The following is an 11,630-nucleotide window of genomic DNA, read 5'->3' as shown; positions in this document are numbered from 1 at the left end:
TTCACGTACAGCAGGAACGTGAAGTGCTCGATTATGATGTCCACGCGCTCGATTATGTCGTCTGCAACGGGCCGCTCGCTTTACTCTACATTCATCTTATGAAGAGAAAACTAATTTTTTTTTTTACTTTTCAACAAAAATTGGACAAATAAGTAACTTAAAAAAATAACGTTTGTATAAAAAATTAGTCGCTCGTGTAACTATAATCACCACTTTTTATTTTTCATCCTCTTCAATTGAACGAAAGATATTTCATTCAACTACCTTAATTTCAGCTGCCAACTTCACACAGATCCATTTATCTCCAATTAAACTTCAGCACCTGGATGACCGAGCTTTGCGTTTGCGGTTTAACTTCGTGATGTTAGATTGTTTATAAGCGTTTTTTCCAAGATCGTTTAGGCATTTTTAAGTGAACACGTGCATTAAGAAGACACAAAACAATATAAACAATTAGTCTAACCTCAAAGCAAACACTCATTGACTTCGTTACTTAACAACGCCATCTGCTGGAACTTTAATTATTCGCCAAAAAATAGTATAAGTATTATTATTCGCCAATAGATGTCAGGAAGAGTCGCTAAGTTAAGTTTAAGTCGATAAAACACGAATATGACATTTTCTAAAAAAGATTCCTAGCTAGATCGATTTATCGCCCCCGAAACCCCCAATATACTAAATTACATGAAAATCGTTGGAGCCGATTCCGAGATTCCAATTAAATATATATATATATATATATACATACAAGAATTGCTCGTTTAATGGTAAAAAATAATAAAATTTCCATTCAAAATCGTCACTCAACATACCGTTAGGCTCAGTCTCGGCCATGCTCCGTATGAACAGCTTGACGAACCACTCGAGCGAGTACTGGTACATGGGGTCCACGTTGGCCATCCCGGAGAGGCAGAAGAACAGGATCTGGCCGCGGTTCGCGACCGGCACGTAGCCGAGACGCGCCTCGTCTATCTCCTCCGAGGTCTTTTCTATATCTTCTACTTTTATCTATTGGTGTAAGAGATTTTAATTTAGATTTCATTTAGTGGGGACACATTTGATGAGTTTTTTTTTAATTAATTAACTTCTACTTGTTTTGAAAAGTACAAGGGTTGACATATAATCTCAGTATCAAATAAATGAGAATGAAATAATTAAAAATTTAAGTATAAATAAAAAAATAGGAAAAGTCACGTCAGTCTTCTCTAGTATTTCTCTAGTAAATCTTTCTCTAGTATTTTTTTTTACTTTATATTTTCTTTACTTGTAATAATTTAACTTCGGAATCAACATTATTTAAAAAATATAAATTTTAGCTACAAACAATACTACTCTTTGAATTGAATAAGGCTCAGACAATCTCACCAAAATCTCAGCACTCTTGATCTTAATGGCTTCCAGGGTGAGAATCAGCGGCAAATCATCCACCGGCGAGCCCTCGCTGTTGGACAGCCCGTACAAGATGGCCGACTGCATCTCGGCGAGCTGAGACGACATCTGCGCCCGCGAGACTATCAACTGCCCGCGGAGTTCCTCGAGGTCCGGCCGCTCTTGGGCCACTACTATTGACAATAGCTGCTCCGCTAGCCCACTGGACGTATATAGAACGGATTTTATGATCGATGATTTAATTCTCCTATAAATATGTCAATATGTTGTTTGATTGTCATAATACTAGTTGAATACATCCATAAGCATGTTTATTTGTTGTCCATTTTATTTTTTTTCTCTCCGGATAAGTAGTGAATAATATGCACTACAAATAGTGACAGCATATTATTTGGATTTAAGATAGAACTACAAACTGTTTAGCAGTTTGGCGAAATTTTTGTTAAAACAAACTTATATTGTATAAAAATTAAATTAATTAATAAAAAAAAAAAAGAAGAGAGGGACACCTACTACGGTGGAAATACTTTTTTTGTATCTGATTGTCGCCACAGTTTCATAAAGATACAATAATCAGTTCGAAAGCAATTATGTAAACATACAAAGGCTTGTCACCATTATAGAACTATATCTGAAATTACAGTAATTACAAGAAAATAGCATGATGGTAATTTTGCCAATTCATGAAGATTGTGGTAGACAAACCTGGGCACCAGCGCGAAGTTAACGATCTGCACTTTAACAGATGTCTCTGGTGTGTACCGCGGGTTGGGCAGCTTCGTGGTGATGTAGAGCCGGAAGCCGGGCATGTATGGGATCAAAGAGTCACCCAGCTTCAGCACCAGCTGGCCCGCTTGCCGGAAGTATTGGCGCTGGGTGTGGGTATTGTCAATGAAATGTCTGATTTTGACGTGATGATGAATCGATTTTAGATAACTAGAACAGTTTTTTTATTATTACTTTCAATGTTAGCACTTTTGAAGTATAATATTGATCGCAAAGATCTATCACAGCAATCGGCCTTTTTTTTTGCAATTTGTCCTGAACATCCGTTCATAAAATTTAATTTGGTACATGGAAATAAAATTTGGTACATAGACAGCTGGACAACTGGAATAACATATAGGCAAATTTTTATCCCGATATTCTTACGGGATACGGAATTACGCGGGTGAAACCGCGAGGTGCAGCTAGTAATTAATAAAACACTCTGCAAATACATTTCTGTAGTCTAATATAGATCCAAATCGATCAATTAAAAAACGTTGTTTTACTTTGAAAGATGAAAGTATCTCATCTTCTACTCATTATAACAATTGTCTGATAGCTCTGTCAAACATAAATGTATAAAATCTGTGTAAATATGGACAAAGCATCTACAGAAGTTTACAAAAGAAAATAATAATAAGGACTGAAGTTAAAACCTTCAGCACTGGATCCAAAGCCGGGTCCAGCTCTTGCCCCACATTCTCCAGGAGGACAGGTTTGCCAAATCTAAGCGCAGACTCAAAGTTACGTAGGAGATCTCTGTCATTAGGTTTGCAAACCACCAAACCTTCGATTTTACCCTAGTTTAAAAGAACATCGATTAATTATTGAAGAGTTCATTATAAATACTCAAGGAAATTTTGAAGGAATTTCACCAACGTGTGTAACATGAGGCAAATTTACATATTACCCAACGACAGTTGTACAGTGTGTATGTACGTATGTTTATCAGTTCGTGTTTGTATAGTGCATATGTCTGTGACTGTGCGTGCATGTGTTTGCGAGTGTGTGTATTTACGTGTGTGCGTGTTTGTGAGTGTGCGTGTTTGCGAGTGCGTGTGTTTGCGAGTGTGCGTGTTTGCGAGTGTGTGTACTTGCGTGTGTGCGTGTTTGTGAGTGTACGTGTTTGCGAGTGTGCCTGTTTGCGAGTGCGTGTGTTTGCGAGTGTGCGTGTTTGCGAGTGTGTGTATTTGCGTGTGTGCGTGTTTGTGAGTGTGCATGTTTGCGAGTGTGCCTGTTTGCGAGTGCGTGTGTTTGCGTGGTTACCATGGCGCGTATCCACTTGTTGGCCTGCGTCTGCGGGTCGATGATGAGCGGCCAGCGGCGCGAGTTGGACATCAGCACGGCAGACTCCACTGACAGCGGGTCGCGCGGCAAACCGTACATCTGCCAGTTCCTAAAACGAAATGTTTAGAAAATACACACTCGTACATATATGCGAAAAATAACGAAAATTAACAAAAATAACTTTAGAGCAATAAAATAGCACATCATAAACCTTATCAAGACAGCATCCCCGAGGATCGAGAGTGGAGTGCCGCCGTGCGTGTGAGGCACCTCCACTTCCTATTCAAGTAAAATAAATCACGATTCAGTCCCTTTTCTTGTTTTTAAGCAAGTTACAATAAAAAAGTTATATTACACCTGAATCCACTACAACAATCCACCTAAAATCCCTTGTATTACCTCCATATGATTGATCCATTCAGCCAACAGTTCTCGACGATACTCATCCGTGAATGGAGTTATGTAACCAACAGCACCTGGATGAATGTACAGGATTTTACGTACGAGTAACAATGTTTTAATTATTGAGATCGCCGAGATTCAAAATTAATTAGGTCTATAGTTGGAGAAGGCTAAAAATCCCAAAATTAATAAATCATCGGTACTCCAAGCATTGAAATGAAATATTATGATGAAATAGAAGAAAATTACCTGTAAATATCACTTTTAAGACTTAGAAGTTATATTTACAGGTAATTTTATTGAAAGGCAATGATAATTCTGTAATGGTGATTAAAAGTTGAACGCCTAATGTGAAAAATATTTCTATTATCGAATGTTCTGACGAGTTACTATAAATAAAGGCGCATGTAACATAGCACATAATGAGAATTCTGGACCTCTAGTTTTAATTCTCACAAACTAACCAAAACACCAAGAACATCATTAATGGTAAAAATACAAAATGGCAACTAACAAGCGCTTATGAGTATGTCTCCCATGAGGTTAATGATGGCTATGTCCAGCTCTTTGATAGTCCTGATCCAACGGACACGTTCACTCGACAGACCGTTCAGAAGTCTATAATAAGAAAATTGTGTCAACAATTGTTCTATATGCTATTTATATGGTTTGGGAAAATATAAAATCATTATTGTGTTGATTGAATTTTAATGCTGTCAGTTTCGCTTTTTTGTTGCTACGAAGTTGAAAACGTTGGATCTACACTCACAGCATACGATATATGTTATCATTTACCAAGAAACTCGGTTATAAGTTATGAAAACACTGCCTATATGATAATAACGAGGTGTACCTTTTCTTTGTAAAAAAAGATCTAGCTATTCCTGCCCATGATTATAACGATAACTAATATTAATCATAAAGCCGCTAATATTCCAGTTACCTGTTAGCACGATCCATCCTTGCCAAGCACTGGTTGATGTCTTCTTCCATCTTCCTCTTCTCTTCTTCCTTCTCTTGCAGGTATGCGTTGAGTTTCGCGATGCCTTCGAGGAGAGCTTGCATCTTGGCTTTTGCGTTCGCGAGCATTGCTTAAATGGATAGGATAGGGGAAAATGGTAATTTTGCTGAATTTAAAAGTTTATAGCTTTTGTTAAAATATGTGTTTGGATAACTCAATATTATGATACAAACAGAAGCGTTTTGATGGAACTTTTTTTATAACCTAACCGCTTAGCTATTAGGTTCGATAATGTTTTGTATAATATAGTACAATTATATTGTGTAATTTAAACACGTCATAAGTACAGAAATAATGCAATATTGATGTAGCTAATCAGAGTAAGACCGTATAAAAGCATTTTATCAAATAACAATAGCACCGAAAAATGTATCCCTTTAGTGTTTTTCGAATAGAAAAGAAACAAGTACGTATATGAATAAAGTATAATTAATGTATCACGCATACCCTCGACGGCAGCGAGCTCCTTGGTGGCGCGCTCGAGCGCCTCCTTCTTGGGCGCGACCGCCTTGTTGACGTGGTAGAACTTGTACATCGCGTGCACCCACATGCACAGCGACATGCACGCCTTCGACACCTGCCGAGTGGACAAACTGAGGAGATTAAACATTTGATTCTCTTTACATTTATTTAAAATTACAATTGGTGAGAATATTTGTTTAACGGATATATGTTTAACGGATTTTAAACGCGATTTATTAAATATATTACTAACCCGGGCTGTGAACACTTTACAGCGAGTGTGGTTACGGGGGGGCTTCAGTTAATTTTATTATATTAAAAAATAAATCGCGTTTAAAATCCGTTAAAAAGTTTTAAATTTCTAAATGTCTAATACTCGCGTAAAATCAAACAAGAAAATAGTAGAGATATTATTGTTTAATGAAACTGTGTTTCACATTCTTGAAATAGTAGAACATATAGACTAAAATAAAATACTTTCCATAGAAGTTCAGCGTTGTGAATAACGCTACACTATGAAGAAAAAATATTACGCTTCCCTTCCAGCTTTGAAAACTATAAACGATTATACTACAAAAAAATTAATAAAAAATTATAGTAGTACCTAGTAATATTCTTCTTATATTATTTCTCAGATTATTTTTCTACTTCAATGTTGATAGAATTAAATTGTGTTATAATTTTGTCATATTTCATGAAAATTGACACATTAGTAGGAAATTGCGTCACTTATATAACCTACTTCCTATTTCATTCTCTATATACTTAATTTTATCCTATAATAGATTGTAATAACCTTGGAAATCTTCATGGGCTCATAGTTGGGATCGACGACGAACCGCTTCAGCTTCTTGATCATATCCTCGGTGATGGACTCCTTGTCGAACTTCATCAGTGAGTCCAGGAACGCGGTCGGGTCCGACAGCATCGCGGAGCCCGGCTTCCAGTAGTTCAGCACCTTCTCGCCGAACGACGCACCCGGCTCCTGCAAGTGCGGAGCATCATGTAAAACAAACGATTTTTCTTCAAGCACTATCCTATGCCAATTTCAGAGCGATATTGCTCTATCGTACTCAAATTAAGTAACTAACGCGACCTTCATTTATAAGTATATAGATAACTAGCTGCGCCCCGCGGTTTCACCCGCGTATGTCTGTATCCCGTACGAATATCGGGATAAAAAGCCATTACCTATGTGTTATTCCAGTTGTCCAGCTATCTACGTACCCAATTTCATTGCGATCGATGCAGTAATTTTTGCGTGAAAGAGTAACATACATACACATACATCCATCCTAACAAACTAACAACCATTTATAATACTAGTAGGTCATATAAGGTATTTTATGGTATGCTAAGTGAATGCACCTTATAGCACGCACCTTTATCGGCTTGATATCGAAGACGACGCAGAGCGACTCGATGACGAGCACGACGCCGGCGGGCGGCTTCTTCATGGCCTTCACCTCGACCACGTCGTTGCGGTTGAGCTCCTGCAGCGCCTTCTCCGCCGCGCGCAGCGCCGGCATCGCCTCGTCTGCGCACACACACGCGCATGCGCACACACACGCGCATGCGCACACACACACGCGCATGCGCACACACACACGCGCATGCGCACACACACACACGCGCATGCGCACAAATACACGCGCATGCGCACACACACACGCGCATGCGCACACACACACGCGCATGCGCACACATACACGCGCATGCGCACATACACACGCGCATGCGCACGCGCACATCGAACCACTCGCTTTGTGCTTACAGCTTGCGTTGTGTCTTTATTTTTTAAGGATTCCGAACAAAAAAAACGGAATCCTATTACTTAGATTTCACTGTCGGTCTGTCTCTCTGTCTGTTTGTCTGTCTATTCACAAGTTTTATTTATTTATTAATTTTAGGTTCATCAGTTGCTGTTGCATCAATAATATCTATCGTCTATACAAGAAAAAAGTTGAGTCTTACACATTACATGCACAACAATTAAAGATAAACACAACATTCAGAATAATAATATACACGTCTTATATTGTACCTAAATCTCTCTGTGCATCTTCCGCCATCGCAGTGGTCTCTTTCGCCATTTTTTCAGCTACCGCTTGTTCTTTCTCCACTTTTATCCGCGCTTCTTCGGCTATCGCCTGTGCAATGTTAATCAATTATATCCACTGTCTCGTTGTCACGACATAATATGAAAGAATCTAAATATTCTACTCACAGTATCAATAGCGATCTGGTCAATAACTTTTTTGGTCTCCTCTGCCGCCCTCTCCATCAAAGGCTTCAATTCCGCCAGTTCTATTTGCAACTGCTTTACTTCCACTTCCGTTTGGTTCAGTTTGTTCAATCCTGAAATTGTATACAGACAAATGTGCAAGTCAAACAGAATCTGGTCAAGTCGAAATCCAGGACTTACCTGTCTTCAGCGCGTTGGACTCTTGCAGGATCGCATTCTGTTTCTTCCTGAACATCTCGGCATACGCCGCCAGCATCTCCATGTAGGACATGGGCGTGACGTAGTTCAGGCGGTTCAGCTGCGAGAGGAACCGCGCGCTCGCCTCCACCACGCTCTGGTGCACGAAGCAGCACACCGACTGGACGCGCGGTGCTCATTAATTCAGAATTAATAATGAAGCTAATTAAATAATGTACAAGAACTGACGGCGATCTAATTCGTAATAGAAGAGTTCAATTAGCATCTAAACTAATTGATAGATAGATAATACTTTATTGCACACAAAAATTTACAGAAAAAACATATATAAAACATTATATATATTGTGAGAAGTCTTATTAGAGTTTTGTGTCAGTGAGAAATAATAACTATTAAAACTATGTATCGAATTTTAAAATTTAATCAGTAGAAAGCTAAGTTATTACCAAACGATAGAACCAATGCAATCCTAAAACAGCGAACTAAAGTCATATTTATATGATTACAATACACTGGCAGCTCACCACCATGGAGGCGATGACCTCATCAGTGGTCTGCAGCTCGTCCATGTGCTGGAAGAAGTGCGTGGCGACGGAGTCGAGCGCGGAGCGCGGCCACTCGCTGAACCAGTCGATGGTGCAGCAGTTCACCAGCGACGGGAACTGCCGCAGCCGCGCGCGGAATATCTGCCGCGCGGTCGTTGTGGGGCGTTACTGTCTTTGGTACGTTTCGATTGGGAAATATTTGATTTTTGTTGTTGCTTATTTAAAATAGTTATGTTTTATTGATGCATATTTATTTACAGTCGATGTATTTTTGTTACCTATTTGGAACAACTGTATTTTGTGGGTGTTTTTTTTTTATTTATTTCAAGTTCACCAACAGATTTAATAGATTACATCGAGTAAACATGACAATTAAGTGAGACCTAAATGTATACCTTTAATTTACTTAATTAATAATAGTAAATATCGTTTTTTTATTACTTATGATTTTGTCTATATTTATGAATCCAGAGTATTTGCATTAATGTGTCTCATTAATGCAAATACTCTGGATTCAGCAGGATTGCCGCACCTCGCCCACGGGGCTCATGACGACGACGATGTGCAGGTTGCTGCGCACGCGCCGCTGGTAGCACGCGAACAGGTTGGCCTTGGTGGCGGCCAGCCCCAGCTCCATCACGGCGTGACGCACCGACACGTACACGCGGTCCAGGTCCTCCGCCTCGTAGATGTTGGGCACGTCGCCCGAGCTCAGGATGTTGTTCAGGTCCTCGAGGAACGACTCCATTTTTATCTAAATATATATAAAACTCTCGTGTCACAGTTTTCGCTGCCATACTCCTCCGAAACGGCTTGACCGATTTTGATGAAATTTTTTATGCTTATCCGGTATCTATGAGAATCGGCCAACATCTTTTTTTCGTACCCCTAAATTATAGGAGTAAGGCAGAACAGCGTTTGCCGGATGCAGCTAGTGTAAATATAAAATAAAGTTTATTTCAACCAAGGAGAAACACACTTTAGACATCGAGTTACACAAATTATGTAAATACATTAAGTTTTATTGTAAAATTTTTAAAAAATGATGGCTGTGGTATGTTAAACCTGGCCACATCACTGTGAGAAGTAACGGAACCTGCGCGTCAGAGAACAAGAAGACGATGCCCCTGTTGTCGGCGCCAGCCTTCATCATGGTCTGCTTGAGGTCGTCGCGCCACTCCGACTGGCCGTACGCCTTCGTGATCTCGATCTGGATGCACTGCAGCTCCGACATGTTGGCCGCGAGGCGCGACAGCGATTGGCGACCTGGATTATTTGTTTAGTTTAGAAGCATCACCATTAATGTTACCAGTAATTGTTGGCACTATCGTCTGAATCATCATAAATTTTACCTCTATCATCAAAATAATTATCGTCATTATCAGCAGCATCATCTCCGTTATCACTATTATCTCTATCATCAAAATTATAATTAAAATCGTGATGTTAAAGGTGGCCGCCACAATGTGACAACTAAGTTCACACAATTTAGATTTATGTATTTATGTTTTAATTTTCTACTCTCGGCTTAGCCCATAGTTAAAAATATTAGCAACTGTCACACAAGATTGATACAGCGCCATATATTGGAATTGAAATATTTAGAAGCGTTCGAACTACAAATTATAATGAACCGTCTATAGGGATGTAACTGTGGGATGTACTACTAAAGAAGTCCAGTCCACGTCACTCTGTATCCCCTACAAATGACCTGCACACGGCTGCGTCGCGACATGACACGCAACATAGCAAGTGGGCAGAGTGTGAGAGAGAGAGAGAGAGCGAGAGTACCGGAGCCGCCCATGCCGAGCAGCAGCGCGTTGGCCATGGGCTGGCGCATGATGCGCGCGAGGCGGCACAGGTGCGCCACCGCGTCCTCGAACAGCACCAGCTCCAGCGGCGCCGTGGACGACAGGTTGTACTCGCTCAGGTAGTGCCCGAGCACCTCGTCCAGCTGCGCAGATCCACCATACGTATTTTGTGTGGATTTTTTTTGATGGTCGGAAATTGCACAATTTTCTGAGCAATCAGTTATTTTTGAAATTTTGAGTAAGCATTTCAAGCAGACCTTAATGAAAAATGTTTTGTTTGTTAATGAATTTAATTTCCTTTAATAAAATAACTTCCCGACGTCCGCTTCGATACATTTTCTTCCATATTATTATTCCCCTAATCATCATAATATCTTAATTTATATAATTATTTTTTACGACACATAATAGAAATAGAACAAATAAACATAGCTACAATATTTTTATAACATTAACATTTATAACACGTACGTGTGTGTCAGTTTACGCCAAATTTTTTTGAATTATTTAATATTGCCCATTCGAACCTCATCCTGGTCAGTAATCTCCAAGTACTTCTTATCATCAGCCCCGATGTCCATAAAATCACCGAAGAGCATCAGTCTCCCGCCCACCACATCGCTCGCTTTCTTGCCAAACTCCGTTTTGATCTTCTTGTTAAGAAGACTGTATGTGGTAACAAAAGATGTTTCATCATTATATATACTCCTTTATATTATGCTGGAACTTGGATTTCATAGTTGTTGAAATTAGACCACGTAACTGCCTCGTAAATCGCGAAGAAAAATTAAATTGAATCTGCATTTTTGTTCGACGAATTATGTATGATGTTCCAAATTATTTTCAAGAAGAAAAATCACTGCGTAATAATACTGTATAGCTACATTATTCATATTCAAGTGAAGTCCCGTCAAAATCGAAACATCTAATGAGGCATTTAAAAGAAAATCTACTGTGAATATTTGAAAAATAAAAAAAAATGTTCAAAGCAAAAATTAAATAATGAGGGTAGTTTAAAAAAAGTTCAACAACCCTTTTATGAGTTACGATTTGGCTCGTCCCATTAACGTTTAAGTCCCGTTCATGAGTTACCTATTATTTCAACAATGATAAAAATAATAATTCATCAAAGTTTTAACATACTTGACAAACCACTTGCGGTCCTCGCTATTCACCAGCCTGTCCTGGTACACGCGCTGGTGCTCGTGGTACCACAGACGAATTACGTCATCTTCATCCTGGTATATACCATGAAATGTATCAATGAGGAATACTTTAAGAGTGGTCATGGATTATGTCATGGTAAAATTACAACAGATGTAAGACATATAGAAATAAACAGTTACTTGAGATGACAGAAACCAGTCAAGTCTTTTAAACTACGATAGTATGACCGACAAATGTTTCTAGCTTCGAGTGATACGCATGTATACTTAGTCTGGCCATAAATACTGTTACACTTAATTATAAAAAAATATTACATTTGAATTTCGAATCTGTCA

The 11,630-nt window shown here is 39.1% G+C and overlaps 1 protein-coding gene across 1 annotated transcript in view; it reads right to left on the bottom strand.

Annotated features, from left to right (window-relative positions):
* LOC119837295 (dynein heavy chain 1, axonemal-like) overlaps positions 1 to 11,630 on the bottom strand; it is a 54,533-nt gene that overhangs the window by 9,925 nt on the left and 32,978 nt on the right. Inside the window, exons 50-70 of the mRNA XM_038362811.1 lie at positions 11,272 to 11,366; positions 10,656 to 10,794; positions 10,109 to 10,271; positions 9,414 to 9,583; positions 8,850 to 9,071; positions 8,297 to 8,458; positions 7,755 to 7,932; positions 7,557 to 7,687; positions 7,374 to 7,479; positions 6,712 to 6,866; positions 6,126 to 6,314; positions 5,315 to 5,444; positions 4,790 to 4,937; positions 4,361 to 4,464; positions 3,844 to 3,920; positions 3,656 to 3,723; positions 3,424 to 3,553; positions 2,814 to 2,957; positions 2,095 to 2,261; positions 1,366 to 1,591; positions 813 to 1,008 (exon numbers count right to left, since the gene is read on the bottom strand). Of these exons, the coding sequence (XP_038218739.1) occupies positions 813 to 1,008; positions 1,366 to 1,591; positions 2,095 to 2,261; positions 2,814 to 2,957; positions 3,424 to 3,553; positions 3,656 to 3,723; positions 3,844 to 3,920; positions 4,361 to 4,464; positions 4,790 to 4,937; positions 5,315 to 5,444; positions 6,126 to 6,314; positions 6,712 to 6,866; positions 7,374 to 7,479; positions 7,557 to 7,687; positions 7,755 to 7,932; positions 8,297 to 8,458; positions 8,850 to 9,071; positions 9,414 to 9,583; positions 10,109 to 10,271; positions 10,656 to 10,794; positions 11,272 to 11,366 (3,100 nt within the window). The remainder of the gene's footprint in view (positions 1 to 812; positions 1,009 to 1,365; positions 1,592 to 2,094; positions 2,262 to 2,813; positions 2,958 to 3,423; positions 3,554 to 3,655; positions 3,724 to 3,843; positions 3,921 to 4,360; positions 4,465 to 4,789; positions 4,938 to 5,314; positions 5,445 to 6,125; positions 6,315 to 6,711; positions 6,867 to 7,373; positions 7,480 to 7,556; positions 7,688 to 7,754; positions 7,933 to 8,296; positions 8,459 to 8,849; positions 9,072 to 9,413; positions 9,584 to 10,108; positions 10,272 to 10,655; positions 10,795 to 11,271; positions 11,367 to 11,630) is intronic.

Source organism: Zerene cesonia, chromosome 27, assembly GCF_012273895.1.
Source record: "Zerene cesonia ecotype Mississippi chromosome 27, Zerene_cesonia_1.1, whole genome shotgun sequence".
NCBI lineage: Eukaryota > Metazoa > Arthropoda > Insecta > Lepidoptera > Pieridae > Zerene > Zerene cesonia.
Note: the sequence above shows the minus strand (reverse complement) of the source record. Positions and strands in the feature narration are given on the sequence as shown.